The sequence below is a fragment of the Rhipicephalus microplus genome, chromosome 10 (genome assembly GCF_043290135.1).
Source record: "Rhipicephalus microplus isolate Deutch F79 chromosome 10, USDA_Rmic, whole genome shotgun sequence".
Lineage (NCBI taxonomy): Eukaryota > Metazoa > Arthropoda > Arachnida > Ixodida > Ixodidae > Rhipicephalus > Rhipicephalus microplus.
In genome coordinates, this window is record NC_134709.1 from 69,153,069 (window position 1) to 69,180,095 (window position 27,027).

At 45.6% G+C, this 27,027-nt stretch overlaps 1 protein-coding gene across 1 annotated transcript; it reads left to right on the top strand.

Annotated features, from left to right (window-relative positions):
* Positions 1-557: 557 nt before the first annotated feature.
* Keap1 (kelch like ECH associated protein 1) lies at positions 558-26,840 on the top strand. The gene is made up of 10 exons (XM_075875793.1): positions 558-732; positions 2,368-2,559; positions 3,706-3,984; positions 4,917-5,066; positions 11,989-12,267; positions 13,507-13,740; positions 16,068-16,234; positions 17,359-17,564; positions 19,251-19,427; positions 26,236-26,840. Exons 2-10 carry the CDS (start codon positions 2,428-2,430, stop codon positions 26,385-26,387), a joined length of 1,776 nt encoding a protein of 591 aa, XP_075731908.1. The 5' UTR covers positions 558-732; positions 2,368-2,427; the 3' UTR covers positions 26,388-26,840.
* The last annotated feature ends 187 nt before the right edge of the window (positions 26,841-27,027 follow it).

A 27,027-nucleotide genomic window follows, 5' to 3' on the forward strand; every position in this document is an offset into this window, starting at 1 on the left:
CCCCTGTGGCTAGGGTCTGGTCACATGGATGCGCAGAGAATATTTGCTCTATCATGAATGAACCTTGAGTTCTTTCAGAGAGAGTTCCGCGATTAATTCTTTGTACTTTATATCTTATTGCTATTTTTGGTAAACTAGGACTTATATACTTCACCATTACGGAAGCTTCCAATTCTTGGAAAACCTTTCACGAAAACTATTCACCACAATAGAACAATAACGCAACGAGACGAACGATCCATTTTCATCGCATTAATATCAACAACTTCAAAATCAACTTTGACATACCATTCAGTGTGTGTACACACCTTCTCACTGGAGCAAAAAAAAAAAAAACGCCTCTATGCTGGGCTGTGCGAGGGAGTACAAAGACCAAAGGCACAACCTCGCCAGCGCCTTTCTGGGGGGGGGGGGGGGGAAGGGGGGGGTCAAGTCAATTTTCGCAGCTCAGAAATTAATATGGCAGGAATCAAGGAGCATTTAGTAAAAAAAAAGGTCTATACATGCCACGTGACAGGATCACCATAATCCTAATTCTTCGCCATCATCATCGAAAGATCCCAGCGCGAGGCCCACGTGTAAATCGGTTCCGTGGAATGCAGTCGCGCCCAAAATTCTTCGCTTATTTCTGAAACGAAGTCAATCAACTTGGAGCAAAATTTGCTGTCACAACGATAGGCAACACCACTTCGGGACTGTGCCTGCCGGGACTACGTGCTGAAAATCGCAGCGGTAGGTGTTAGCTCCTTCGCTTATTGTGAATGACGCGTACGTTAGTCCTTATTGCCATTGCCCCATGGAGTTATCACTATGTTTATCGCACATTTCCGGTGGTCTAGTGGTAACGATGCCCGAATGGTCGCGGGATCGAATCTCAGTCTCGGTAGACGCATTTCAACGGAAGTGAAGTGGTCGAGGCGGTAATTTAGGTAGGTGCACCTTAAGGAACACCAGATGGTCAAAATTTTCGGAGCCCAAAGCTGTACGGCTCTTCTCATATAGTCATATCTTGGTTTTGAAGAGTGAAACAGCAACAAATATTATTACTGCTGCGTTTATTCCGACGTATGCAGAGAGCAGGAATGGATCCGGTCACTCATTTTAAAGGGGGGAAGGGGGGTCACTCCAATAAAGCTGGTAAAACTATAGGGGGAATGAAAGGAGGGGTTGCCATTGGTGGCTACTTTGCGACCCTGTCTGGCGACGAAAATTTCAGGCTACTTTCTGGCTATGTTGAATTCCCACTACGGCGCATTTATTAGCCATTTTTCGTCTTAGCCCATAAAATACCGAGCGAGCCTGACGACTACCCTGTGTTTCAAAGATTTTCTGGCGTGTCAGCTAATGCACGCGTATGTGCCCCCCCCCCTCTCATTTACCCAGCTATAGCGGGGTCATGGCTGCTCGACTCCCCCTCGAAAGATCGAGCGGCCGTGGCAGGGTGAAGAAGGAGGAGGCACTTGTATAACTGCGTACCTGCAGACCAGGTTCTTGTTCGCCTAGTCAATGTGATTCGCACTGACTGTGGGAGACTGGCCAACTTTTCGGCGGTTTTATAAAATTAAACAAAATACAAAATATGGAAGTTACACAATATAACCTTCGCACAGAAGAAAACAAAAATCACTGCAGCCTTTGCCCTGCCGTAGGCGTAGTTTGGCCGATGGTGATGGTGGTGAAGGCCTTTGGCCAGCACGCCTAGTAAGAAGATTCTATAACAATGTATAGTCGTTTCCGCCAGGCATTGCCTTTTAAAGAAAAAGAAAAAGCACACAACAAGTAAATTGAGGGAAAAAGTAAGAGAAAGAAGCAGAGAGAGACAATGTCTAATTAGGATTGTGATAATTATTGCCACGCTAATTAACACCCTCATAATAACATAAGTCTGCAACAAGCTCCGCTGTTCAGCCTTTTCCTCAAGGTGTTGCCTTCTATAGAAAAGAGAAAGCATAGAACAGATCTACAGTGGCGAAATGCAAGAGAAAAAAAAAACAAGAGTAGAGTGAACTTTTCTAATTAAGACCATGCTAATTACCACAACTCGATTTAAAACCTTGTTAATAACAACGGTCACCAACAAGCTCTGTTAGTTCAGCCTTGCACCACTAGACCATAAGAATGGAAGCTCGAGCGAGTTGGTCTGCGTTCATCTTGGTTGATACTGCTTCCAGTGATACTGCGTCCTGTACCGTATTTCTTGTTCTTCCTCATCTCCTCATGCGCGCTGCATCAACCGACATGACCACAAGAACAATCTGCTCACGCTTTTTTTTTCTACTTACGTTGTTACACGATGAAAACTGAACTATTTCACATGCATGCATGGTAACTCTCCCGAACTTTACGTACAATGAAATTCCGATGCAGGCCGAGTTTATATAACCGACAGCTCGGTCCTACCCGTCGGTGAACCAAGTAGCACCAGCCATGACCCTGCTGAGAGACCGCAGTGAAGGCGACTGCTTGGACATGCTATGCAGCGAATCGATGGATTTGCCCCCAGAAGGCGTCGGCGCCATGACGCTTTCCGTGGAATCATATCCAAAGGAGTCCCTTGAGGTGCGTGTACGTACAACGCTGGCCTGCTTGTAAAGTCAGCACTGAAGACAAACACAAGATCCATGGACGCATGCATAGGCGTTGCTCGGGGTTCTCTTTCAGGGGGAGGAGGGGGCAAAGCTGGCAAAGGTTCGTCGCAGTGCCCACCTCCCTATTATATCAATCTACGAGACTGACTTTGCAACCCCTCCCCCTCGTTTAGATGACCAGGAGGCCCCCACTGCCTCCCCCGTTTGCACACCCCTATGGTCAGCCATACGTATCCTATTATATGTTTTTTTATGTTAAAGATTCGAACGATATTTTTTCATAAAAAAACATCAATGTACACTTCTACAAGAGTGTTTTAACAGCGAAGCTGTTCAAGCTGTCCGCAATTAGTGTGTATGACCTACCAGGAAACTATCGCCACCGCCAACGGATACGTGCTACATCCATGGGGTAAATGTCACTATTCGCCTCTGGTCTACTATAGCATAGAGTAGGCAACAGTTCGCCCTACAAATGTCTGGGATGTTACGGTGCTGAACCGATGACACCGGGTGCGAGAGAATAGGGTCTTTTAGCAAGTTACGGAATTACGGTACGCAAATACGGCAAGGCAGCGCGGTAGCTCCCTTCCTCTACAGGGACAGTGCATCCCCAGATCACAATGAGGCGTGACAACCGGACAGTAACTTTTTAAAAAAGCTTCCTCCACTGGTACAAGGTCAACGACCGGGAAAGGAGGAGTGGTACGGTAACGTATTTGCGTACAGTATTGCCGTAACTTGCTAGGCTGCGAAAAAAACCCGAGCCTGACGCGTCTTCGGAATCGCCCAGTTCCGCTGTTACATACCTTGAGCGGCTCAGTGCAAGATTCGTTATTTGTGTGTGTGTGTGTGTGTGTGTGTGTGTGTGTGTGTGTGTGTGTGTGTGTGTGTGTGTGTGTGTGCGTGTGCGTGCGTGTGTGTGTGTGTGTGTGTGTGTGTGTGTGTGTGTGTGTGTGTGCGTGTGTGTGCGTGTGTGCGTGTGCAAATGACCCCACAACCAGCCTTTGGCTGAGGGGCAATACGGAGTTTGCAAGTGTTCTAAAGCTCACGCGTATGTGCTTGCGGAAATAAACAGCAAGCTTTTTCTCCCCCCCCCCCCCCCCCCCGTCCTCAGGTGATGGACCTGATGCGTCGCCAGGGCTTCCTCTGCGACGTCGAGATCCGCGTCGGCTCGGAGTCGTTCCCGGCGCACCGTCTCGTGCTGCTGGCCATGTCGCCCTACTTCCGCGCCATGTTCGCGGGAGGGCTGCGCGAGGCGGCCATGCCTGTGGTGCAGATACAGGGCGTCGGGCCTTCGACCATGGCGAGCGTCATGAAGTTCGCCTACACGGGCTCCATATGCATCGACCAGAGGAACGTGTGCCAGCTCCTGCCGGCCGCCACCATGTTCCAGGTGTGTGAGCTTCAGGAGCCCACACTGTGCTCCTTTGAGCCACTTTGAGAACTCGTTTAGAGCGCAAGAGTGTAAACTTCAACCAGTTGGTATGTGTTTGTATCTGGTTGGTAGAGTGCACATGGGGCAGGGACGAAGCCCACCATGATGGTCTAGTGCGGTTATGGTGCTCGACTGATGACCCGTAGGTCGCGCGTTCGTATCCCGGCCGAGGTGGCTGCATTTTGGACGAAGGCGAGAATGATCGAGGCTAGTGTACTTAGATTAGGTGCATGGTAAAAAAGCCCAGGTGATCGAAATTAGCCAAGCCCTCCAATATGGCGTTTCTCTTAATCATATCATGATTTTGGGACCCCGTCGATTATAAACTATAAATTATAGTTATAAATTTTAAGTATATAACAATTATAACCCCGAAACCATCACTATACTGTGACGCGGTTCTTAGTAGGCGAGAAAACACGCGAAAAGAAAATACAGATGGAAACTCCCCTTGAGATTCCTGCACCAAGAACCATGACGTAAGAAATTTCGATGGCATCTGCATGGTCTTACGTCTTCCAATCGATACTTGAACTGGTATAGCGCATTACGGGGAAGAAGAAACGGCCGAGCAGACCGACACAAGAGGACAGAGCGCTATCCTCTTAGCGCTCTGTCCTCTTGTGTCGGTCTGCTCGGCCGTTTCTTCTTCCCCGTAATGCGCTATACCAGTTCAAGTACGACGAACCAACTCGCCCAATCTTCAACACTCGTGTTCCAATCGATAAAAATCACAGCATATCTATGGAGTTAATGAGGATGAGTGGAACGAAGCGTCCATGAGTCCATTCGTTCTTGCTCGGATCCGTCCGTCCATATGCACCGTCCGTCCAATACCAAGATCCCTCTCGCGGAAAGTTATACTGAAGCGCCGATTTCCGGCTACGCAGGTGAACCACATCATCGAGGCCTGCTGCAACTTCCTCGAAAAGCAGCTCGACCCGAACAATTGCATCGGCATCGGTGAATTCGCGCTGCAGCACGGCTGCACCAAGCTCTACATCAAGGTCAACGACTATATCGACCAGAATTTCGCTGCCGTAAGTGTGGTGCAAGCTATGCAATACGCTATAAGAGTATCTATCTATCTATCTATCTATCTATCTATCTATCTATCTATCTATCTATCTATCTATCTATCTATCTATCTATCTATCTATCTATCTATCTATCTATCTATCTGTCTGTCTGTCTGTCTGTCTGTCTGTCTGTCTGTCTGTCTGTCTGTCTATCTATCTATCTATCTATCTATCTATCTATCTATCTATCTATCTATCTATCTATCTATCTATCTATCTATCTATCTATCTATCTATCTATCTATCTATCTATCTATCTATCTATCTATCTATCTATCTATCTATCTATCTATCTATCTATCTATCTATCTATCTATCTGTTTATCTATCTATCTATGAGCGCACAAAAAATAATGAAGCTTTACGCACGACGTGTTATTGAGTTAGAATAGTGGCATGGTCGCTAGACCAGCGGCCATCGTTGTGGCTTCTTAAGTGTTGTGTGCCGTGTCCGAGTTGAAAATTCTCATCTACCCAACAATTCAAGGTGTTAAATGAGTTCACCGCTGACTTCGAGAGCAAATTTAAGAGAGAAGTCAAAGTAACCCTGTATATATAAATGAACACCTGTGCATGGAAATGAAGGTTCTGCTCAGTAAGGCGCGGCAAGCAAGGCGTGAAAGAGAATGGAAATATGTATGGGTGTCACAGGGCAGGATCTTCATGCGGAAAGCAGACAGGACACCTGTTTTAAATGTAACTTCTGAGGCGGATCTGTCTAAAGTATACTCTAGCTAGATAGCAGACTTATATTTCTGTTGTGAACAATGGCAATGTATTCCAGCGTTTCTGAATTGAACTCGTATGTAAGTGGCCGTCATAGGCAGCCCATGACATTCCTTCATATTAATATGCAGTCAGCTCGTTCGAAAGAAGAAAACTTTCTTTTGTTTCTTGATGAGTTCAATTTTTTTTCTTTTCCGTTATTATGATGACTCAAACTTGGTACCGTAGTGAAACAGACGTGTTTTCTATTGACGGATATAATGTTGTGTACCAAAATAGAAAATAGAGAATTGGTGGTGGTGTATCCTTGTATGTCAAAGCTGAAATAACGTATGAGTATCGTGAATATCTGTCTCTGTGCACCGATGACCTTGAGGCGTTAACTTTACAGTATCACAACTACATTTTTGTTGCAATTTACAGGCCACCAACTGGCAATTTTCATTAATTTATCCAATATTTAGAAAACCTATTTTCCGTTGTAAACCAATTTAAATACAAACTAGTGCTGGGAGGTGATCTTAACATAGATATGTTGAGCGACACACATAAACAGATGAGACTTTCAGACCTTCTTGCTTCTTTTTTCTTAACAAACGTAATTACCATTCCAACACGTATTACTGATACCACTTCTACTCTATTAGACTTGTTTATCACAAGTATTACAAACAGTACGTTACAGGCAGGCATCCTGCGTGCCCCGATAAGCGATCATTTGCCCATATATCTAGTCATTGAAAACGTCACCAGTGTAAGAAGTCAAATCCTTCCTGCCGTTCACTTTCAACAAATTAATCCGCGAACGCTATCATCTTTTAGAGAGGAAATTAGAACTCTCAATTGGAACAACGCTTTATTTAGTTCATCTGCTGATCTTGCTTATGATTGTTTTATTGATACTCTATGTTCAGTGTATAAAAAACATTTTACTTATATATACAAAGCTTTAAAGAGACCAAAACGGGCACGCAAACCTTGGATTTCTTCCGCAATAATCAATATGATAAAAGAAAAAAATAGGTTGTATCAAGAGTTTCCGATAAAGCGAGACCCGGATAAATATAAAGCTTTTAAAGTATACAGAAATAAACTCACTAAACTACAAAAACAAGCTGAACGCGATTATTACTTCAAGATGTCTGACGGTGTCACCGATTCTAAGCAATTATGGAACAAACTTAATGCTATTATATCTACCAAACAAGTGTCTAATGATATTAGTGAGCTGGTGATCGAAAATAAAATATACAAGGGCACAGTACTAGCAAACAAATTTAACGAGTACTTTACCTTACTAGTTGACAGTAGTCATAATTGTAATTCGTCAGGTTATTTGCCTCCTGCTTTAAATAATTCTGTGTTTTCAAATCCTACAGACGCGCAAGAGGTCATCAGCGTTTTTCAGCATTTTGAATTGAGTAATTGGATTGGATTGGATAAACTTTTATTTGGTCCTCCAAAACACAGATCACTGTGTTGCGGGCAGCTCCCACGTGGGGACTGAGATGCCAAGCTCCTCAGCCGCCTCGCGGGCTTGGTGGACAGCCCAGAGCTGATCTGCCAAGGATGAGCTGCGGATTGCCGCCTCCCATCTGGCAGAGGTGATGTGCGATAAATGAGCGAATTTGGTGCACTGCCAGAGCATGTGTTCTAATGAAGCCATTTCCCCACAATGTGGACAAAGATTACTTGGATATAGGTCAGGGTACATGATGTGTAACATTTTCAAAGTAGGGTACATCCGCGTTTGCAAAAGCCTTAATGTATATTAAGGTATGGGGCCGGGTTAGATTTTTGTGAGGTGGAGGAAAAATCCTTCTAGACAGGTAGAAATGTTTAGTGAGCTCGTTATATGTTGTAAGAATTTCCCGGTTATCCCCTTCACCGCTAGAACGCATCCCCGGGGAGGCGCGGTTGGAGAGTTCTCGCGCCGCCTCGTGTGCTGCTTCGTTGAGATTGGGAGGGGAATCATTGATTTGTCCAAGGTGAGCTGGGAACCAACTCAGAAGATGATGTGTTATGTTCTTGCCTTGCAGTATTTTTAGCGTTTGTTCACAGACCGTCCCCTTGGCGAACGCCCGTAGTGCTGCCATGGAATCACTGTAGACCACTTCAATGTTATCCATCTTGAGTGCTAAGGCGATGGCCACTTGTTCCGCAATGATTGGGTCTTTCGTCCTGACCGTCGCTGAGTTGACGACATGGCCAGCCCCATCGACTACCACTGCCACAAACGCTTTCCCATTGGCGTAGGAAGCCGCGTCAACAAATACGACCCCTCGTTCCTCGTTTGAGACTTGACGAAGTATAGTCCTGGCCCTCGCTACTCTTCTTCCGACGTTGTGTTCTGGATGCATGTTTCTCGGTATAGGAGATACCGTGATAGTCTCCCTGATGTTGTCAGGGATATCATTGTAATTGCGCCTGATTGCTATTGGGTTTTGGCCCAGCTCCTGCAGGATCATTCTCCCCGACCTTGTAGTAGATAACCTTGCAAACTGTGCTCTCTCTTGGGCTTCTGCTATTTCTTCGAGCGTGTTGTGTATGCCAAGCTCAAGCAGACGCTCGGTGCTGGTATGTATGGGTAGGCCCAGGACCTTCTTGATAACTTTCCTGAGGAGCACATTCAGTGTCTCAGACTCTGCTCTTGACCAGTTGTGCATTGCTGCCTCGTATGTGAAGTGACTTAGAACAAACGCATGCATCAACCTGATGAGGTTGTCTTCCTTGATCCCATTTCTTTTGTTGGCCACTCTGCGTATGAGGTGCACCGCACTGTCTGTTTTCCGAGTTAACTTGGCTATAGATTTGCTGTTGGCGCCGGTAGACTCTATCAGCATTCCCAGGACTTTGATGGAGTCGACCCTCTGGATGGCATCCCCTTGATTTGTACGGAGGTGGATGTCTATCTGGTTTAACGGCTTCCATCCCCTGGGCTTTGGTCCCCGGCGTGCAGTCCGATAAAGCAAAAGTTCTGACTTACTCGAGGAGCACTTGAGCCCGGAAGGGCGAAGGTAGTCTTTTACGGTGTCAATCGCCTCTTGCAGAGCGCTCTCAATCTGCCCCTCGCTTCCACCTGTGCACCAGATGGTAATGTCATCTGCGTAGATGCTGTGCTTCAATCCTTCAATGCTCGATAATTTCTTTGACAGTCCAATCATGGCAATGTTAAACAGCATTGGTGAAATCACTGCCCCTTGTGGCGTGCCCCTTGCTTCTAGTTCGATTTCTGCGGTCTCGATATCTGCAATCTTCATCACGGCTTTTCGATCTGTAAGAAAGGACCATACGTAGTCATAGAAGGCTTTCCCTAGACCAAGCTTGGAAATTGCTTCGAGTATGAATGAATGGTGGATGTAAAAGCCAGGACTTAGATGGCTTAAAATTAGAACCTATAATATACATTTTAGATCTCATATGCGCCTGCTTAGTACATATTTATAATCTCGTGTTCACCACTGAGCTGTTTTCTCAGAGAATAAAAAACGCTAAAGTAACGGTTATATATAAGGGTGGGGACAAAAGCAATTTAGGAAACTACAGATCAATTTCGATTTTACCAATTTTCTCTAAGGTGTGTGAAAAACTTATTTTCATTTGGTTAACAAATTTCTTTAATAAATACAACATTATTACGCCGTCACAGTTCGGTTTTCAGTCAGGCCTCTCAACCGAAAGTGCCTTAATATACCAAAAGGAATTGATTTTAAGAAATAGAGAAGCAAAAAAAAAACTTACCCTAGGAATATTTCTAGATTTCTGGAAAGCTTTCGATAGAATAAACCATGATATTTTGCTAGAAAAACTTCACTGGGTTCGCGGTACCATTTTAGCTTTAATAAGAAGCTACTTATCTAATAGGAAACAATGTGTATCAATCAATCGAGAGCTATCATCATCCATGAACGTTAAGAATGGCATACCTCAAGGTAGCATTTTGGGACCCCTGCTATTTAATATTTTTATCAACGATATTGTACGTATTGACAGCTCTGTAGAATATATAATCTACGTGGACGATACTAGTATATTTTTTTGCTGGTGAAACGGCTGATGATCTCATTGTTTCGGCTAATGAAGTACCAAATAAAATATATGCCTGGACTGTGGCAAATTCTCTACACATTAATTGCTCTAAAAGCAAGGCTGTACTGTTCCGTGCGAAAGCCAGGTCATTTGAAACGTCTCACAAACGAATACTTAATAACGTTGAAATTAAACTTTGTCAAACAGTTAAAACTCTCGGTGTTCATTTTCACGAACACATGGCATGGAATTACCATGCAGAACACATTAGTCACAAACTTTGTAAAGTTCTAGGTGTGTTGCGATGATGCCAGAACATACTACCTGTGAAACAAAAAATATTAGTGTACAATGCTCTTTTTTCTTCACATTTTCAGTATTGTCATCTGGTCTGGTCTACAGGCTCTAAAGCATCTCTAAAGAACCTGGTCGTGTTACAAAAAAAGGCCTTGTGGTGCATTGAAGGTGTATCCTATAACACACACACTGCTTCAATATTTGCAAAATATAGAATTTTAAGAATTACCTGTTATTACGAATACCAGCTTCTGTCAGCTTTTAAATAAGAAATACGCAGAGGAAGTATCTTTTTACGCACCTTGGCCACCTTGCAACCAAATCCTGCCAGTCGCGTTACTCGGTGGAGACTTGGCACGTACCTTGTCCTCGCACAAACTATGGATTCGAAACACTACGTTACCGCCTTCCAAGTGTGATGAACAAATGGAAATTAGCAACTGATAATCTGCGTATATTGTCTAAAACTGAAATGTTAAATCGGATGTCCTGATTTGGTTGTAAATGAATGTTGGGTGATTTCTCTAACGGTTATTCAGTTTTTATTCTTTCATGCGTTGCTTTGTCATGAATATTTTTGTATGTATTTTAGAGGTGTGATTCTATTATTTGCTGTCAAGGGCCACGTGCGTGTTTCTTTTTGTATTGTCGCTTTCCGCTGCCTGTAATTTTTGTAACTTTTTGTAAATTTGTAGTTTAGATTTTTTTTTCTGGGTGAAGGGGCCAGTCAAGCTGTGAAATGCAGCTTTTTTCCCTTCGCACCCAACCACGTATACAGTGTATTTTCGTGTACTTGTCACGTGGTTGAATAAACTCAAACTCAAGTCTTTTGTGGTCTACTTCTGAAGGGGGGGGGGGGCGTAGTGGCTCTAAGAGAGCTCTTAATTATGCGCCATTAAAGAAGTAATGAAGAAGATGTAGAGACGGACAAAAGTAGAATAGACAAGGCGCATTGTCTCTTCTACTTTTGTTAGTCTCTATGTCATCATCTTTGTTTTTGAAACAGTGCATAATTAAATGGGCCCTGAAACACTTTTTGAGCACGCTCAGAAAACGCTGCTGATCGGTAGCAGAGGCTTGCGACAACGCGCGAGCCAAATATTGTAGAGCAACACACGGCCTGGAATTCACAATAAATTATCAGTCAGCTGAAAATTGCTTTCTCTTCTCTCGACAAATCACGGAATATGCCCGAAAATCCCACGTGCCAAGCCCATCTATTAGCCATTGGCTGATTTGAACGTGGAGCGTTGGCGCGTTACAGAGATCGCCGCGGGAGGTCGCTACTTGTCCTCGCGTGCGCGCGCGAGCACACTGAGAAAGCTGCGCATTCAAAGAAAAAAAAAAAAGGTGCTCAAAGTCACGAGGAACGGGTGACGCGTTTTGTTTGCCCCTTCCATCTCTCCCTGCTTAGCTTCCAGCGCTTTCGTTGGGACTAGCGAAGAGAGAATGCAATTGCAGCATGCGACAAACATTTGTAACTCCACTCGCACTGGACGGATTCTTGAAATTTTTGCCGCGTTGAATTCGTGAGGAAATAAGCTCTTCCAGTGAATTCCTTCCATGGTTACCTGAAAAAGTGCTTCAGAGCCCCTTTAAGGATTTCGACGTGAAGCAACCCTCCCGAAACATCGCCTTTCTGTATAAGAGAAAAGCAAGGAAAAGATGAACCCCACGACTGTCTCCAGCAAAGTGGGACACCTCAGCATGCTCTTCATAAGGAAGGAAAGGGATAAGGAGGGACTAAAAAATACACAGGACAATCTATCTATCTAATCTAATCACAAGAAAATCGGAGAAAACTATGTCTAACTAATCTAATCACCCACAGGTTTCCGAGGGAGAGGAGTTCTTGGGCTTGACGGCGAGCCAGCTGGTGGCCCTCGTGCGTCGCGACGAACTGAACGTGCGCTGCGAGTCGGAGGTGTTCAACGCAGTTCTGCGTTGGGTCAAGCACGACGAGAACCGGCGGCGCGCCAAGATGGCCGACGTGCTGTACGCTGTGCGCTGCCACTTCCTCACGCCGCGCTTCCTCATGCACCAGCTGCAGACCTGCGACCTGGTGCGGAGCATGCCCCAGTGCTGCGACTACTTGCACCGAATCATTCAGGTGCCTCCTCTCACACGTCCACCCCTCTGTACTATGTACTACTATGCGCTGTTGGCGGACAGCGCGCACTTAAGATGGAAACACAGGGAAGAATTCACAACACAAGCGTTCACTTGCCCCGTAGTAGTCGACATTGTGCTGCTTTTTTAATGTATTGCCGTTTTGTCTGTCCCGTGGCATGCGTCATCACGCCATTTTTCAAAGGTCCGTTCGCCAAGTGGTGTGAACAAAGGTGAAGTAAAAGCAATATCCCGAATTCCTGGGTATGGTTTAGCGGCAGATACAGCCTCACTGGTGCCACCACTCTTGTAATACCTTTGAAGCAAGAAGTTTTCGTATTGTTTTTCGGGCATGTGATTTGAAGAATATTGACTGGCCACCCGTTGGAACAATAAAGTAGGAAGGGGAAGAAATTTTCGCAGACCATCCTGGTAATGTGGCTGTCAGATAACAGAGAAAACTGAATGAACTGTTTCCTGATAAAAGCAGAAAGACTCGATAAAAGTTATATATATGGTTTGCTTCTGCATTGACTTCATTGAGTTGCGAGTGGTCATCTCTAAGTAGCGAAATTTCGTGCAGTGCAGACAATGTCTGAGCTGTCGCCGTGGCGGGACACGCGACACAGAGATCGGGGCTACATATCCCTAACTCCGCGCCTACATCATTATTTATGCATATCCCCATTGCTGCTGGCGTCTCTTGTTGCAATTTGCATGAGAGCACCTAAATTGCATGCCACGTGTGCGCATGATGTAAAATTTACGGCATGTCTACGAAGTGAGTGATCATGGCTGGGGAGACGCGTCCGTCCATCCGTCCGTCCATCCATTTGTCTGTCTGTCTGTCTGTCTGTCTGTCTGTCTGTCTGTCTGTCTGTCTGTCTGTCTGTCTGTCTGTCTGTCTGTCTGTCTGTCTGTCTGTCTGTCTGTCTGTCTGTGGCTATGCGTTGCGGGCTACGCCGGAGAGTTGAACTGCCCTAAACCATAAGGGGCTTCGCCCCTAAAACCTGACCACACATACCTGTTGCAGCATGTCAGCGCGTGGCTTTTTGACGCGCCACCACGCCCTCTCCTCATGGAGAGTGAGGGCGCGAAACTTCTCCTAGCCACGTGCTCTCTCTCTCTCTCTTTCCATAGAGAGAGGGTGCGGCCCCACGTCACAAAGCCACGCGCTGACACGCTGCAACGCATGTGTGTGGTCAGGCCTTAATCAACGTGCTTCTGTGTGACAACGCAGGACCTGACAGGCCGACGCCAGTACACGGTTTCCCAGCGGCGTCCCCAGGTAGCGCAGGTGGTGTACTGCGTGGGCGGCTACCAGCAGCACTCGCTGGGCGCGCTCGAGTGCCTGTGCCCGCCACAGCAGTGGTTCCGGCTCGCCGAGCTCGGGTGTCCGCGCTCAGGCCTAGGGGCCGCCTTCCTGGGCGGAAAGCTGTACGCTGTCGGTGGCAGAAACAACAGCCAGGACAAGGTATACGGCCAGGGACCATAGGAGTGATGGCTGTGGAGCTTGCTCTGTGCACTGTTATCGGCATTAGTAGTGTACCCCGAACTTCTTTTTTTCTGAGGGGGGGGGGGGGCTCTTTATATATGTTCGTGACTGCGTTTGTATGTGCGTGAACCATGCGCACGTCTTTCACGTGCTCTTCATCGTATGATTGACGTGCTCTGTATACACGCAAATGACTCATGACTGTTTGACGAGTGTCCGTGCTTTCAGCCCATGCGCCACGATACAGGGCTGGGCAGTAATACTGGGAAAAGTATTTCAGTATACAAATATCGGATTACTTGTGTTGAACGCTTAAAATACAGATACCGAGATACGTTTCTGTTTAACCTTACGGTGCATTTCTGAAATACGTTAGCACAAACACGAAAAAAGTATCACGGAACAGATACTAGAATACAGATGGTAGAATACCAATACTAGACTAATTTCCCATTTTAGGGACGCCGATGCTCCGCGGAACATTTATTAGATGGAGCATAATACTGCGGTAATCGTTATAGTTCACCGATACTTGTAAGTAAACACATTGCTTAAATCACTAACGAACAGTGAATTGAGAATGACAATACTGCTGACAGTACTACAATACTGTAGAGGATGATAATACTGCTTCCACAATTTTTCCGTCAGAGGCGTCGGGCGCATCGCCACCGTTCCTGTGTCACCGACACGCATTTGCTTGTAGCACGGAAAAAAGTATTCATTTCCCCTTGTTAAAGGCCAACTCCAGCGATTTTTCGAGGTCACTGAATATGAATGAAATTCGCTGGGTATGTTCTTTTGGACATTTTAGTCATTTATGCCAAATCACAGATTTGAGAGATGCACTGGTCGTTTGCAAATGAATTTTAAAGATTGCCTCGGAAAGCTCACCTCACTTGCCAGAATTATTGGCAACACTGGCTGTGTGACGCCATGTTTGGCATGTCAACGGAAGTGACGCAGCCGATGGCATCGCTACTTTGTCCGCGTTTATTGTGCTTTCCACAAGGCGACGGTGTTTGGCACGGATATAGCACGGGAATGTTTTCTTCCTTCCTCTGTGGTGTTTGGCCAGTGCTTCGCGGGACTGGATTTCACAGCTTTCATACCCCGTGCTGGCGGAACCTGCATACGGCCTCCGGATACCAAATAGTACGTCATACGCAGACAGGGCGCTCGGTTGGGTTTTGGTTTCGGTATTGCATATTTTTGCTTATTAAAAATTATTTTCAAATTTCCTGAGCATTTCAGCAATTGGGCTCGTCACAGGAGTGTCTCAGGAACGTAGAAACACCATAACCTTAACAAGGTCGAAAAATTGCCGGAGTTGGCCTTTAACAGACCAACTTATTACCGACAAAAAAAAAAAGTAACGATGATAACCTTTCCCTGCGCCGTATCGCGATAATATCTATACATGCATTGTGAAAGTGTCTCACTACAGAGATACAAATGCATTTTTCAAACAGAAATACAGATACACAGAAGTATCTTCTCTCTAAGGCAATATCGCGATAACGGTGTGTTGCTATACTGCCATTCTGCCCAACTATGCCACGGTGTCTATGATCATTGTTGTCATGTAAATTCTACTAATTGAGAGATTGATTAATTCATTTAGTGATCTCAATTTATTAGTTTATTGAGTGATTTAAAATCAAAAAATGCCATATTACTACAATAGCTTTGTATATAGATGACTTTTGCTGTTTAGATTTGTGGGGTTTAACGTCCCAAAACTACCATATGATTATGAGAGACGCCGTAGTGGAGGGCTCCGGAAATTTCGACCACCTGGGGTTCTTTAACGTGCACCCAAATCTGAGTACACGGGCCTACAACATTTCCGCCTCCATCAAAAATGCAGCCGCCGCAGCCGGGATTTGAACCCGCGACCTGCGGGTCAGCAGCCGAGTACCTTAGCCACTAGATCACCGCGGCGGGGCACTTTTGCTGTTTGACTATGCGAATTTCACAGAAGAGAACGATTGTTTAACCATAAAGCACTTTCATATATCGACGAACCCAAGTGGCATGAGAAAAAAACTTGGAGACTGTAAACTTCAAAGCGTGTTCGGCGAAAACCTGTGGCCTTTGGACTGGCTGTGCCATGTCTTTTTTTCTTTATTTTTTCTTGTTTTTTGTTTTTCATTTCTGTGGACACTGTGACGTCATGGGCTTGCTGAGAGAGTGCACGGGGTAGAGGGCACAGCTGGCACCGTTCCAAGGCACGGACCGAGAAACGGACGCGAGTATGAGACGTCATAGGATTTCAACTTGAACCCGTTTTTGGCATCGCGCAGAGCTACGACTGCGCCTCGGTCGACTGCTACGACCCGGTGGCGAACGCCTGGAGTGCCTGCGCCGACCTGCAGGTGCCTCGAAACCGCGTTGGTGTAGCCGTACTCGACGGGCTACTCTACGCCGTCGGAGGGTCGTGCGGAACCACGCAGCACTACTCGGTTGAGAGGTGCGAATCCGTCCTGTAACAGGATGGCCGAATGCACGTCATTACAGCACCTGGTTATGTCCAGAAAAAAAATGAACTCGAGCGTGAAAGAGTACAATAGCTATTCTTTTAGTCACCTATTCTGGCTTTCTTGTGTCGCCGTTGAGGTATAGCCATCGAGCCGCAGCAGGTGCATGTCGTATGAGCAGGTGGCGCTTCGCCATACTTCTCGCATTCGCCAAACGGCATATAACACCAATCAAACAAAATTTAATGACCGATTAAAGATTGCACGATTGATTTAGGGCTTTGAATTGCAGAATACTTCAGTAACACTATCAAATCTACTTAGTTGTGTCGAAGACACATGCGCGACGCAGCCTATCCACAACTTAGCATCTCTACCACATCTACGCTAAGGTTCCTCTATAAGTGACGCGTTCTCCTTCTCGTTGCAAAATAAAAATTTCCTTCCCTCGTTCCTGAAGGTGCCAAATCACTTGATCCTTCACAGGTGTGTCAGCTAGGTTGCTCTGAAACGCAGTGTAGTTTTTTCGCCTTCTAAACCGGCTCGATGCAGGCCTGATATGAGTAGACCATACGGTGCAAAGCTCATTCGTCAGGGAACAATAAATATGTGTCCTTGCAATCTACGTTGATAGCGCTTTGCTGTTGCCACTTAATTGTGCTCACGTCGTACAAACATTTCCTCGTGCCACAAACAATCGTTCGCGGCAAGTAGTGCGGAGAGGGTACGAGACAATCAACTACAAGCACAAAATTATTTACGTGTCATTTATTACCGTGTTAACCATTTGTCTCAACTATGCTGCGTTATATGGTTGCAACTGTAGCCACTATAAAAAAAGCTAACCATCTTTTCTGCGTGCGCACCAGTGAAATAGCAAAGCTTGAGGCCTTACCTTAATCAGCCAAATTTCGATGTTTTGCAAGTCTTTCAGCAATGCCGTATCACTACTTATCGTTAAGATTTCAGATTGTAGTATAGCCACCACCTTTTATATAACCACAAGGCAACGTTATCACACTGAAGCAGCTTAACCGCAACATGACTATATACGCTGTTATTACGTCATAAAAGCCGTCATCTTGAAGCGTCTATGACGTCACGTGCGCATGCGCAGATACGACCCGGCCGAGGACAAGTGGTCGTACGTGGCGTCAATGGCTCGCGCGCGCATCGGCGTCGGCGTGGCCGTCCAGCGTCGGCTGCTCTTCGCCCTGGGGGGATACAACGGACAGGCGAGGCTCAGCTCGGTCGAGTGCTACGACCCGGACAGGGACCAGTGGGTCGACGTGGCGCCCATGAACACCTGCCGCAGCGGGGCTGGTGCGTGCAGATTCAATGGTTGTCAATGTACACCACATGTGTGTCACGTCCATGGCCCCGACAACACGTACGGCTGGATAATTTACGCCTTATAGGTCGGCTAAGTCACTCATGAATCGACTCACTCGGGCTCAGGCTGATCCTTTAGTGTGAGTCAGTCCAGGTGTGAAATATTTTGGTAAGTTGTAGTCCGATTGAAGAAAACTTTCATCAACGTGAGTCTAGGTGAGTCCTAAACGCCAAATATATTGAATCAGTGAGGCTGAAAGAGAGAGCTTCACAATTTTTGCTGATATGTGAATGACAAATTTTCGATTTTAATAATAATTTGCGGGAACTAAACGCGCCATAACCACGAAACGATAAGGAGGAGGCGACGGACTGCACTTACAAAACCTCCCTTTCGATCGCATAACTGCCTTTTTCCATTGGTCAGCCAGCTTCAATAATGATATGTCCCCCATCTTGATTGGTAGGAACCTTACCGGCCGCGTCAAGTACACGTCACGACCCATTACATCTGGTGAAACATAAGTGCAAAGAAGAAACGCGTGTGGCCCTGCCGCAAATGTTTTAGTGGCTAAGATACTCGGCTGCTGAGCCGCAGGTCACGGGATCAAATCCCGGCTGCGTCGGTTGAATTTTTGATGGAGGCGAAAATGCTGTAGGCCCGTGTGCTGAGGTTTGGGCACACGTTGAAGAACTCCAGAAGGTCGAAATTTCCGGAGTCCTCCACTATGTTGTCCCTCATAATCATATGATGGTTTTGGGACGTTAAACCCCCCTTATCAATCAAGAAACGCGCGTGGAATTGTACACCTCTCGCAGATTGTTACCCAGCACCTTCACCAGATGTCATGGGGTCGTGACATGAACGAAGCCAGCAGATCAGAGGTCGAACTGTTTATTTGAGCTGAACTTGTGGCCACATAAAAGAAAAGTCGGATTACAGCAGGATACTGGCATTGATAGCGGCAAGCAGAGCGTCGGCCTTTGATGAACTAACAAGCGGCGAAGCGTGTCGGCAATCATATACTTGCCATCGAATATTTTAGAAATATCGCTAGCAGCAACCTAGGTTCCAGAAGTATCTAATGTTCACGAGGTGGGCGTAATCGTAACAAAATGATCTACAATAACCGTGAACCTCCATGAACAATGATGCACAGTTCGCGCTTATCATTCCAGACAGGCTTTGTGGGCGCGATTTCCGAAGTGGCGATGCGTGAACCTGTTCAGACCACATGCCTCCTTCTTCTGGCCGCGCGGCAGAAGAGGCAGGCATCTCGCGATTTTGTGCACGTGCCGCTATGACGTGTCAGTGCTTCTCCCGAACGTACACCCGCGCCACCATCGCGCCTCCGCTGCGTGGCGTTCTGATTGGCTGCGGCAAAGCGGCGAGCCTCGGCAGGCGGCAAAAAATTGCTCCGAGAGCGATCGGCCTTGCCGGCTGGTTTTTCTCCCGCTTTCGCCGCCTGGAGAGGAGGTTTTTCCCGCTTTCTGCGTTGCCGCCTCGCCGCTTTGGCCGCCCCGCCTTCGGTGTGAACGAGACGCGTGGGTCAATATGAGCGTAGTACATGTGCCGCTTACAGCACTGAAATAGCAGAGCCAATCAACGCCTGTGCTCGTTATACCATACGTTCGTACTTTACGGACCGACTACGGGGTCGCTCGGTTCACTCTCAGGCGTCGTAGCCGTGGAGCGCTGGATCTACGTGGTGGGCGGCTACGACGGCAGCAGCCAGCTGACCTCGGCCGAGCGCTACGACGTCGAGCGTGACCAGTGGGACGTGGTGGCCGCCATGAAGGAGCCACGCAGCGCCCTCGCTCTCGCACACCTGGGAGGAAAGATATACGCACTCGGTGAGCAGAGGCGTAAGGTTGTCCTGGCCAGGGTTGTCGTGGGGTGGAATTGAAAAATAACTCGTACCGTATTCATGTCATTTAATATTATAGCCAAGTTTGTTGCCAAAGAGAAGAGGAGCGGTAGAATGAACCGAGTCTTTACATCTGATGAATAAATAAAGCCGTTTTGAAATAGTAAAACCGGAAAATGAAGCGTAGCCAGTGAATCGCCATGGCGCCAACAAAAAACTTTAGTCGGCAAGTGGGAAAGAAGGCAATTTGGCGTAAAGTAGCCACCAATGGCCACCTTTGTCCTGACCGCATTGTGTTCAATCTAGGAGCAGGATGAGGGGAGGGGTACTTGCAAGAGCCCGGTGTCCCACCCCCTCCCCGAGATTTCTACAGTGCTGCAGGTTGCCTCTGTCGTGGCGCAAATTCTTATTTACGCGGAGCCTTGAAATGGAAATGAAGGAATATCCGATCGTCTATTATACCTTTACTTGTGTAGAAGGATTTGTGGGAAGTCATCCACATGCAGTGAAGTATAAATGCGGTTGCTCGACCATGACTGCGTTATTTTAGTGAAAATTACCCACGAATAAAATATAAATATACTAGACAGTTTTCATGCGCAATTCGTGGGAGGTTTTTTCTTTACACGATGGGAAATGAAGGATGGAGAAAAAAAAAGATGTAGCTTTACGCATTATCGCAAATAGAGTACATGACCTTCTTTCATGTTGTAACCAGCATAGCAGGAAATGGCTGGAAGGATGAAAGAGACAGAAGAGGGAAGAAACGTGGAGATGTTAACCCATCTAGGAAGACTGGTGTGCTACCCTGCACTGGGTAAAAAGACAGGGGAGTTTGAAAGAGCTCGAAAGATAGAGAGCAAGAGCTGGGAGCTGGTATTACGCTAGAGTTGCGCTTAGAAACTAGATATTCTGTTTAATTTGATTAGAAAGTATTACTTCAATTTGGATATAATAACGAATAAACGCTTTTAAAAGAACAGAAGTAGCCGACATCGCACGATGTATGTTCCTTGCTCGTGATCTTTCTGGACATGCGACACTGTCGGTAAGCACCATCCTGTGCATCACGAGGTTTATCTGGGGAGCAGCCAAACACTCTAAGAACTTTGACTTTTTACACGTGAGAGTTGCGTGCGGAGAACTCTCTTTAGAGAGTCACATTGACTCTCTTAGGGAGAGTAGTGCATTGCCTCTCTTTAGGATGTCAAGGCGTCCCATCATTTTCCTAAAAAGTTCACGTTCCTCTCTGAAGGGAGTTCTACATATTTGACTCATACATGTGCAATGAGAGTCGTAGGACACTTTTTTTATTTATAAGCTGGATCAGTCTATCCTTTGTCGTTGTAGTCCTACTAGTAGTAAAGCAGTAGCATGTGTCACGCTGGTCACACGTGACCAGAGGGGAAGTGATTGAAGAAAGACGTTTACGTTCTTTTCACTATGATCTAAAGTGAAAGAGAGCGAGTACTGAATGGACACCGATACAACTGTAACGCGAGCGCTGAATCACAAGCGCTATCATTCTTTGTGTCCTTATCGTACGCGCTGTCGTTCACTTTCGATCATACAACATCAACTATATAGCCCAATGTGGTTCCATTTTGTAGTTCGCTTTTCTTCTTGACGACGGGGAGCTATATACCTGTACGTAGTGAGTTTTGATGTCGCTTTTCATTTTGTGAGCACTGTACGGCTACAATGCGTGCGCATAGGTGGTATTTACTAAGCTGCTCTCACCAGGCGGTGCCCTTGCGTGCGCTGTCAGGGTGCAGGATAGCTAGTAACGAGGAAAACAACCAGGGAGACTCTTTGACAGGTGGTATGGACAGATACGATTCCAAAGTGGCACCAGTATGTAAGATAGGTAGAGTCCGGGGCAGAAATAGTCATAGCCACGAGTGCCGAGCCTAATCAGACATAGGGTATATTAACATGCAGGGTGGTAGGAACAGGCTGAAGTGGGAAGAGAGGGAAGAACAGCTAAGGGAGGAGAGGCCGATGGTATACGGTTTTGTAGAAACACATCTCAGGGACATGGAACAACCTCCTAACAATGCGGACTACGTGTGAGAATATTGTAATAGAACAGGAGGCAGCAGAAAGGGGGGTGGTATTGGGGCATTCATAAAAGTACAGACTGGCAAAGGGTCAAGCAGGAGTGCAAGGAACATTTATGGCGAAAAACGGAAAGTAGCAGGGCAAATCACACTCATTGGTTTCGTGTACTTGTGGACGGGAGCAAAGGCCAGAGAGGAAAACCAGGCAATGGTAGAGTGTATATCAAATGACATTCAGGAGTTAGGAGGAGAGTGTGACATAATTATACTAGGAGATATGAATGCGCACGTAGAAGATATAGATGGGTATACCGAACCGACAGGCAAAATGATCATGGATATGTGTGAAAGGCTTGATTTGATTATTTGCTACAGTACCGAGAAGTGTGAAGGGCAAATAACATGGGAGGTAGGAAGGCTGCAGTCGACGATAGATTACGCACTGATGTCACATAGGATGTATGATAAGCTCAGGGGAAGGCACATAGGTGAAAGTGGCTCGAGAAGTCTATGTAGTGATCACAAACGTATCAAGCTAAGTTTTGGAAGAGCAGTGAAAGTGGGAAGGAGACAAGATGAGCAACTACAGGAAAATTTTTATTCAGAAAGGCAAATTGAAATAGCCACTAAACAAATTGAGAAGGTAATCACTAAGGATAATAAAAAAGTGTGGACATGCACGAATCTCTTTATACTGTTTGAGCTAAAGCTTGCTAAGGCACGTGACAAGTTACCCCGGAAAAGAAGACACCAACCCAAAAGTTGGTGGGATGAAGAAGTTAAGAGAGCCATAGCAAAACGTCAGGAAGCCTCTAGGGAACACAGACATGCTAAGCAGCGGGGTGATCCGACAGATGATGTTGAAAGAAAATGGGAAATAATTCTAAGCTGTAGAAGCGATGCATCCCTTCTGATCAATGAAAAGATTAGAAGAAAGGGAGCTTAGTGGCTGGCAGAAGTACATAAAAAAGATAGAAAGGCAGCTGCGAAATTTTGGAACCATCTAAACTCCCTAAGAAATGAGACGAGCCTAGAGCACAGGTTTATAACTACAGCTCAAGGTGCTAAGCTAGAAGGGGACGAAGCTATTGAATATATAAGAACAAGGGTGACAGAAAAATTTCAACAAAGAAGTGCTTTATGCACCACAATAGACAAGGATGAAACAAGTGGCGCATTGGCTCCACTTTCACAACAAGAGTGGGATTGGTGCGAAGAATGGCAAATGAGTTTGAACACAGAAAAAACAGTCTTTATGACTATAACTAGAAAGAAAGCACCTCTAGATTACAACTACCAGATTGGCAATGCTTTCCTCAAGCGTGTACAAAACTATAAATATCTTGGGTTATGGTTCCCGCCCGACCTCCGGTGGAACACTCATATTGATAATGTATGCTCCAGGGCTACCAAGGCATTGTATAGCCTTAGACGTAACCTTTATACCGCCCCATCTGATATAAAGTGTCTTGCTTACAAAACTCTTGTCAGACCTATTATCGAATATTCTAAAATTGTCTGGGACCCTTACACAAAGACAAACTGCAATAAAATAACAAAAATACAGCGACTTGGTGCGAGATTTATTTTTAATAAATATCGCCGACATCATTCTCCTACTGAACTCTGTAAAAAAGCTGGACTGGATAGTCCTGAACTTAGGACGAGGATTGAGCGTCTGAAATTCCTCTTCCAGTTAATTCATAATCATTTTAAACTAAACTATTCAGATTACTTCCAGGTCAACACACAAGAACACTCCAGACATCGCCATAATATGTATATACCACCCCTAGTCCCACGTAACGATTGCTTTAAGTTCAGTTACTTTCCACGTGCTATTGGAGATTGGAATATGCTGCCAGAGTCTATAATTGGTTGTTCCTCGCTTACATCATTTGAACAGAATCTAAAACGTTTATTTTCCGAATAACAGTGACATATGTTTTTTTTTTTTTGGCGTGTGTGTGTACTTTTTGTTGGTTGCATGATTCTGCAGTAGTTGTCTTTCAAATCTTCAGCGCGGTGCAAAAGTGCCGCCTCAAATGCGTCATGTGCTGTTCTGCGCGTATGTATTGCATCGCATGTGTGTTCCATTTATGTATGTTATGTATAACTTCGAGTTGCTGGTCACAATAATACCGAGAAATTATCTCGAGACCTGTACGGTACTTCTTTTTTGCAAATAATTGTTTGTACTTCCACCCTGTAACGGCCCACTTCTGGGCTAACAGTATAAATAAATGAAATGAAATGAAATGAAAGGGCTGAGAAAAGGGTTCCTAGTGGTACATCAACAGGCCCAGATGGCATTCTAATTATGCTGATACAGACATTAGGTCCGAAGTCTAAGCAGGCTTTGAGAGAGGCAGTGAGCAAAATAATAATCGATGGAGAAGTGCCCGATGGATGGAAACTTAGCAGGATGAGCATGATCTATAAAGGAAAGGGGGACAAAGCTGACATAAACAACTACCGTCCTATAACAGTGACATGAGTGGTCTACAGGCTGGCGATGCAGATTATAAAGGAAAGACGGCAGGCATGGATAGAGGATGAGGGGGTGCTGGGGAAGCTGCAGAATGGATTTCGGAAACACAGGAGGTTGGAAGACAATCTGTTCTCACTGACGCAGTGCATCGAAATAGCAGAAAAAGAACACAGGTCCCTGTGGCTAGCATTTTTGGATATCAAGGGAGCGTACGATAGCGTGGTTCAAGAGGAATTGTGGGGAACACTGGACAGACTAGGCGTGGAAGATGTAGTCACTAATATTTTAAAGGATATCTATAAAGGTAACAAGGTAATTATAAAGTGGGAAAAACGGGTATCCAAGCCTGCAGAGGTAAAACGGGGGCTTAGGCAGGGGTGTCCCCTGTCATCCTTATTATTCATGATGTACCTACAAGAATTAGAGGCCAAATTAGAGGGAAGTAGACTGGGCTTCAACCTCTCTTTCGTCAAACAAGGAAAACTCATTGAACAGGCACTACCAGCATTGATGTACGCAGGTGATATAGTGCTAATGGTCGACAACAAGGAAGATTTGCAGAGAATGGTGGACATCTGTGGTAATGAGGGAGATTTAGATTTCAGACTCAGTAAGGAAAAATCAGCAGTCATGATTTTTAATGACAATGAAGGTAGTGAGCTTAGAATACAGGAGGTCACGCTAGAGATAACATATAAATACAAATATCTGGGCGTATGGATAAGCAATGGGGCCGAGTACCTAAGGGAACACGAAATATACGTGTCGACTAAAGGTAACAGGAATGCAGCGGTAATGAAAAACAATGAACTGTGGAATTGCAATAGGCATGATAATGTGAGAGGAATATGGAAAGGGGTCATGGTTCCTGGTCTGACGTACGACAATGCGGTCTTGTGCGTGAGATCAGAAGTTCAAGCAAGATTAGAAATTTAGCAACGTGAAATAGGTAGGCTTGCCTTAAGAGCTCACGAGAATACACCAAATCAGGGAGTACAAGGTGATATGGGATGGACATCATTTGAGGGCAGGGAAGCTAACAGCAAGATGAAATTTGAGAAGCAATTGAGAGAAATGAGGGAGGAGCGTTGGGCTAGGAAGGTATTCAGCTAGTTGTACATGAAGAATGTCAATACAAAATGGAGGAAGCGAACCAGAAAATTGACTGGTAAATACTTGGAAAACAGCAGGGGGCCAAGCCAAAAAAAATTATCGGTTAAGAAGAAGGTGCAGGAAGCTGAGACCGATATGTGGAGAATTGGCATGATTAAGAAGTCCGCACTAGAGATCTATCGAACTTTTAAGCAGGAAATTGCCAAGGAAAGGATCTATGATAATACTCGGGGTAGTTATCTACTGTTTGAGGCCAGGACAGGAGTATTGCGAACCAAGACATAGCGGGCCAAATACAAAGGGGTAGACACGGTATGTAGTGCGTGTGGTGAGGAAGAAGAAACTGCCGAACACTTGATAATGTTCTGTAAAGGGCTTCACCATATATAGTTCAGGATGATGGCGCAGAGTTTTTCAAACCACTGGGGTTTGGGGACAGGGAGTGCAAAATAGACATTAAGCGGGTAGAATTAGCTAGAAGGAGGTTATCTGATTGGTGGCTAAAGTCAAGGCACGAGCGAAAATTAATCCCTTCACTGCAAAGTACGAATCCTCAACCTCACTAAGGGAAAAATAAATCTAGTTTTTGGTTCATTATGTATTATGACTTGGTGGCGCTAGCCACCGCCCAATCTATAAGGTACAGCCATATCCATCCATCCATCCATCCATCCATCCATCCATCCATCCATCCATCCATCCATCCATCCATCCATCCATCCATCCATCCATCCATCCATCCATCCATCCGTCCGTCCGTCAATCAATCAATCAATCAATCAATCAATCAATCAATCAATCAATCAATCAATCAATCAATCAATCAATCAATCATACAGTAACTGTATATGCTGTCTTAGGTAGAATATAAAGTGACTATTCGCTGCCATAGCTGTGATCGTGATCCGGTATATGATAGCCTGATCTTTAGCGACGCTGGAGCTCCCTAACCCGTTTTGTTAGAAAAATGAAAAGTGCTGCCGAGAACTCTGATTTTGTACCAACGATGATTTAACGTGCGAGACCACAAGAATGGCGACTGCTGCCCTAGCGCCCCTTGCGTGTGACGTCGTGAGACTACCTCCTTTAGAATGGTGATAGCACGATGACCACCGTTCTCGCGTCCACAGGTGGCTACGATGGCAGCGACTTCCTCTCCTCGGTGGAGGTCTTCGACCTCGAGTCCGAGCAGTGGTCCGAAGGGACGCCCATGCAGGCCGGACGCAGCGGACACGCGGCGGCTGTCTGGCGAGCGCCACACCTTATGCACTCAGTGCTCTGAAGGCGTCGAGCAGCTCCATCGCCAGTGCATGCTGACTAAGCTGCTTCTGCACGAGTTGAGGCCGACTGCCAAGGCGCCGCGCTTAATTTTAATGTTCCCATAACGCCGTAGTGCTGCAACTACGCGGCACCTTTTCTCGGACACCTTCGTGTGGCCATGGAACTGTGGCCGCTTCGTGCACGTTAGACGGATCAAGCGAAATTAGTTATGCGTTTTAACCGAGGCTTTAAATTACACGATGTGACTATCCTGGCTGTCGGCAGTATTTTTTTTTTGTGTGTGTATGCGCTTGCTTGCTGCTTCAGACTGGGACCCTGCAGTAATAACAAAATAGATCTCGATGTCGATAAGGTGCCAGCAGTATCCCTGGTCTTAAGTTTATGTATATTCCAGTTTAAATTAAGTTTAGACGTTTTCTAGGTGTTGTCATTTTTTCCCGCTTTGCTAGTTGTCATCTAAAAGAAGTCGCGCAAGACCAAGTTTAGACGTTTTCAATTTTTGCGTACCGCTAGTTGTCATCTAAAAGAACTCTTGCAAGAGGAAGCTGAGACATTTTCTAGATGTTTTTGTCATTTGGTGTAGTGCCATTCGAAATGTCAAACAAATCATTACAATATATTTGAAATGTGTCTGTGTTCGT

Excerpts from the sequence above, each read along its gene's own strand:
- Keap1 (XM_075875793.1), top strand. The coding sequence starts at position 2,428 with ATGACCCTGCTGAGAGACCGCAGTGAAGGCGACTGCTTGGACATGCTA. Across the intron at positions 3,985-4,916 it reads CGGCCGCCACCATGTTCCAG|GTGAACCACATCATCGAGGC; the intron begins GTGTGTGAGCTT and ends CCGGCTACGCAG. Across the intron at positions 19,428-26,235 it reads AGGAAAGATATACGCACTCG|GTGGCTACGATGGCAGCGAC; the intron begins GTGAGCAGAGGC and ends TCGCGTCCACAG.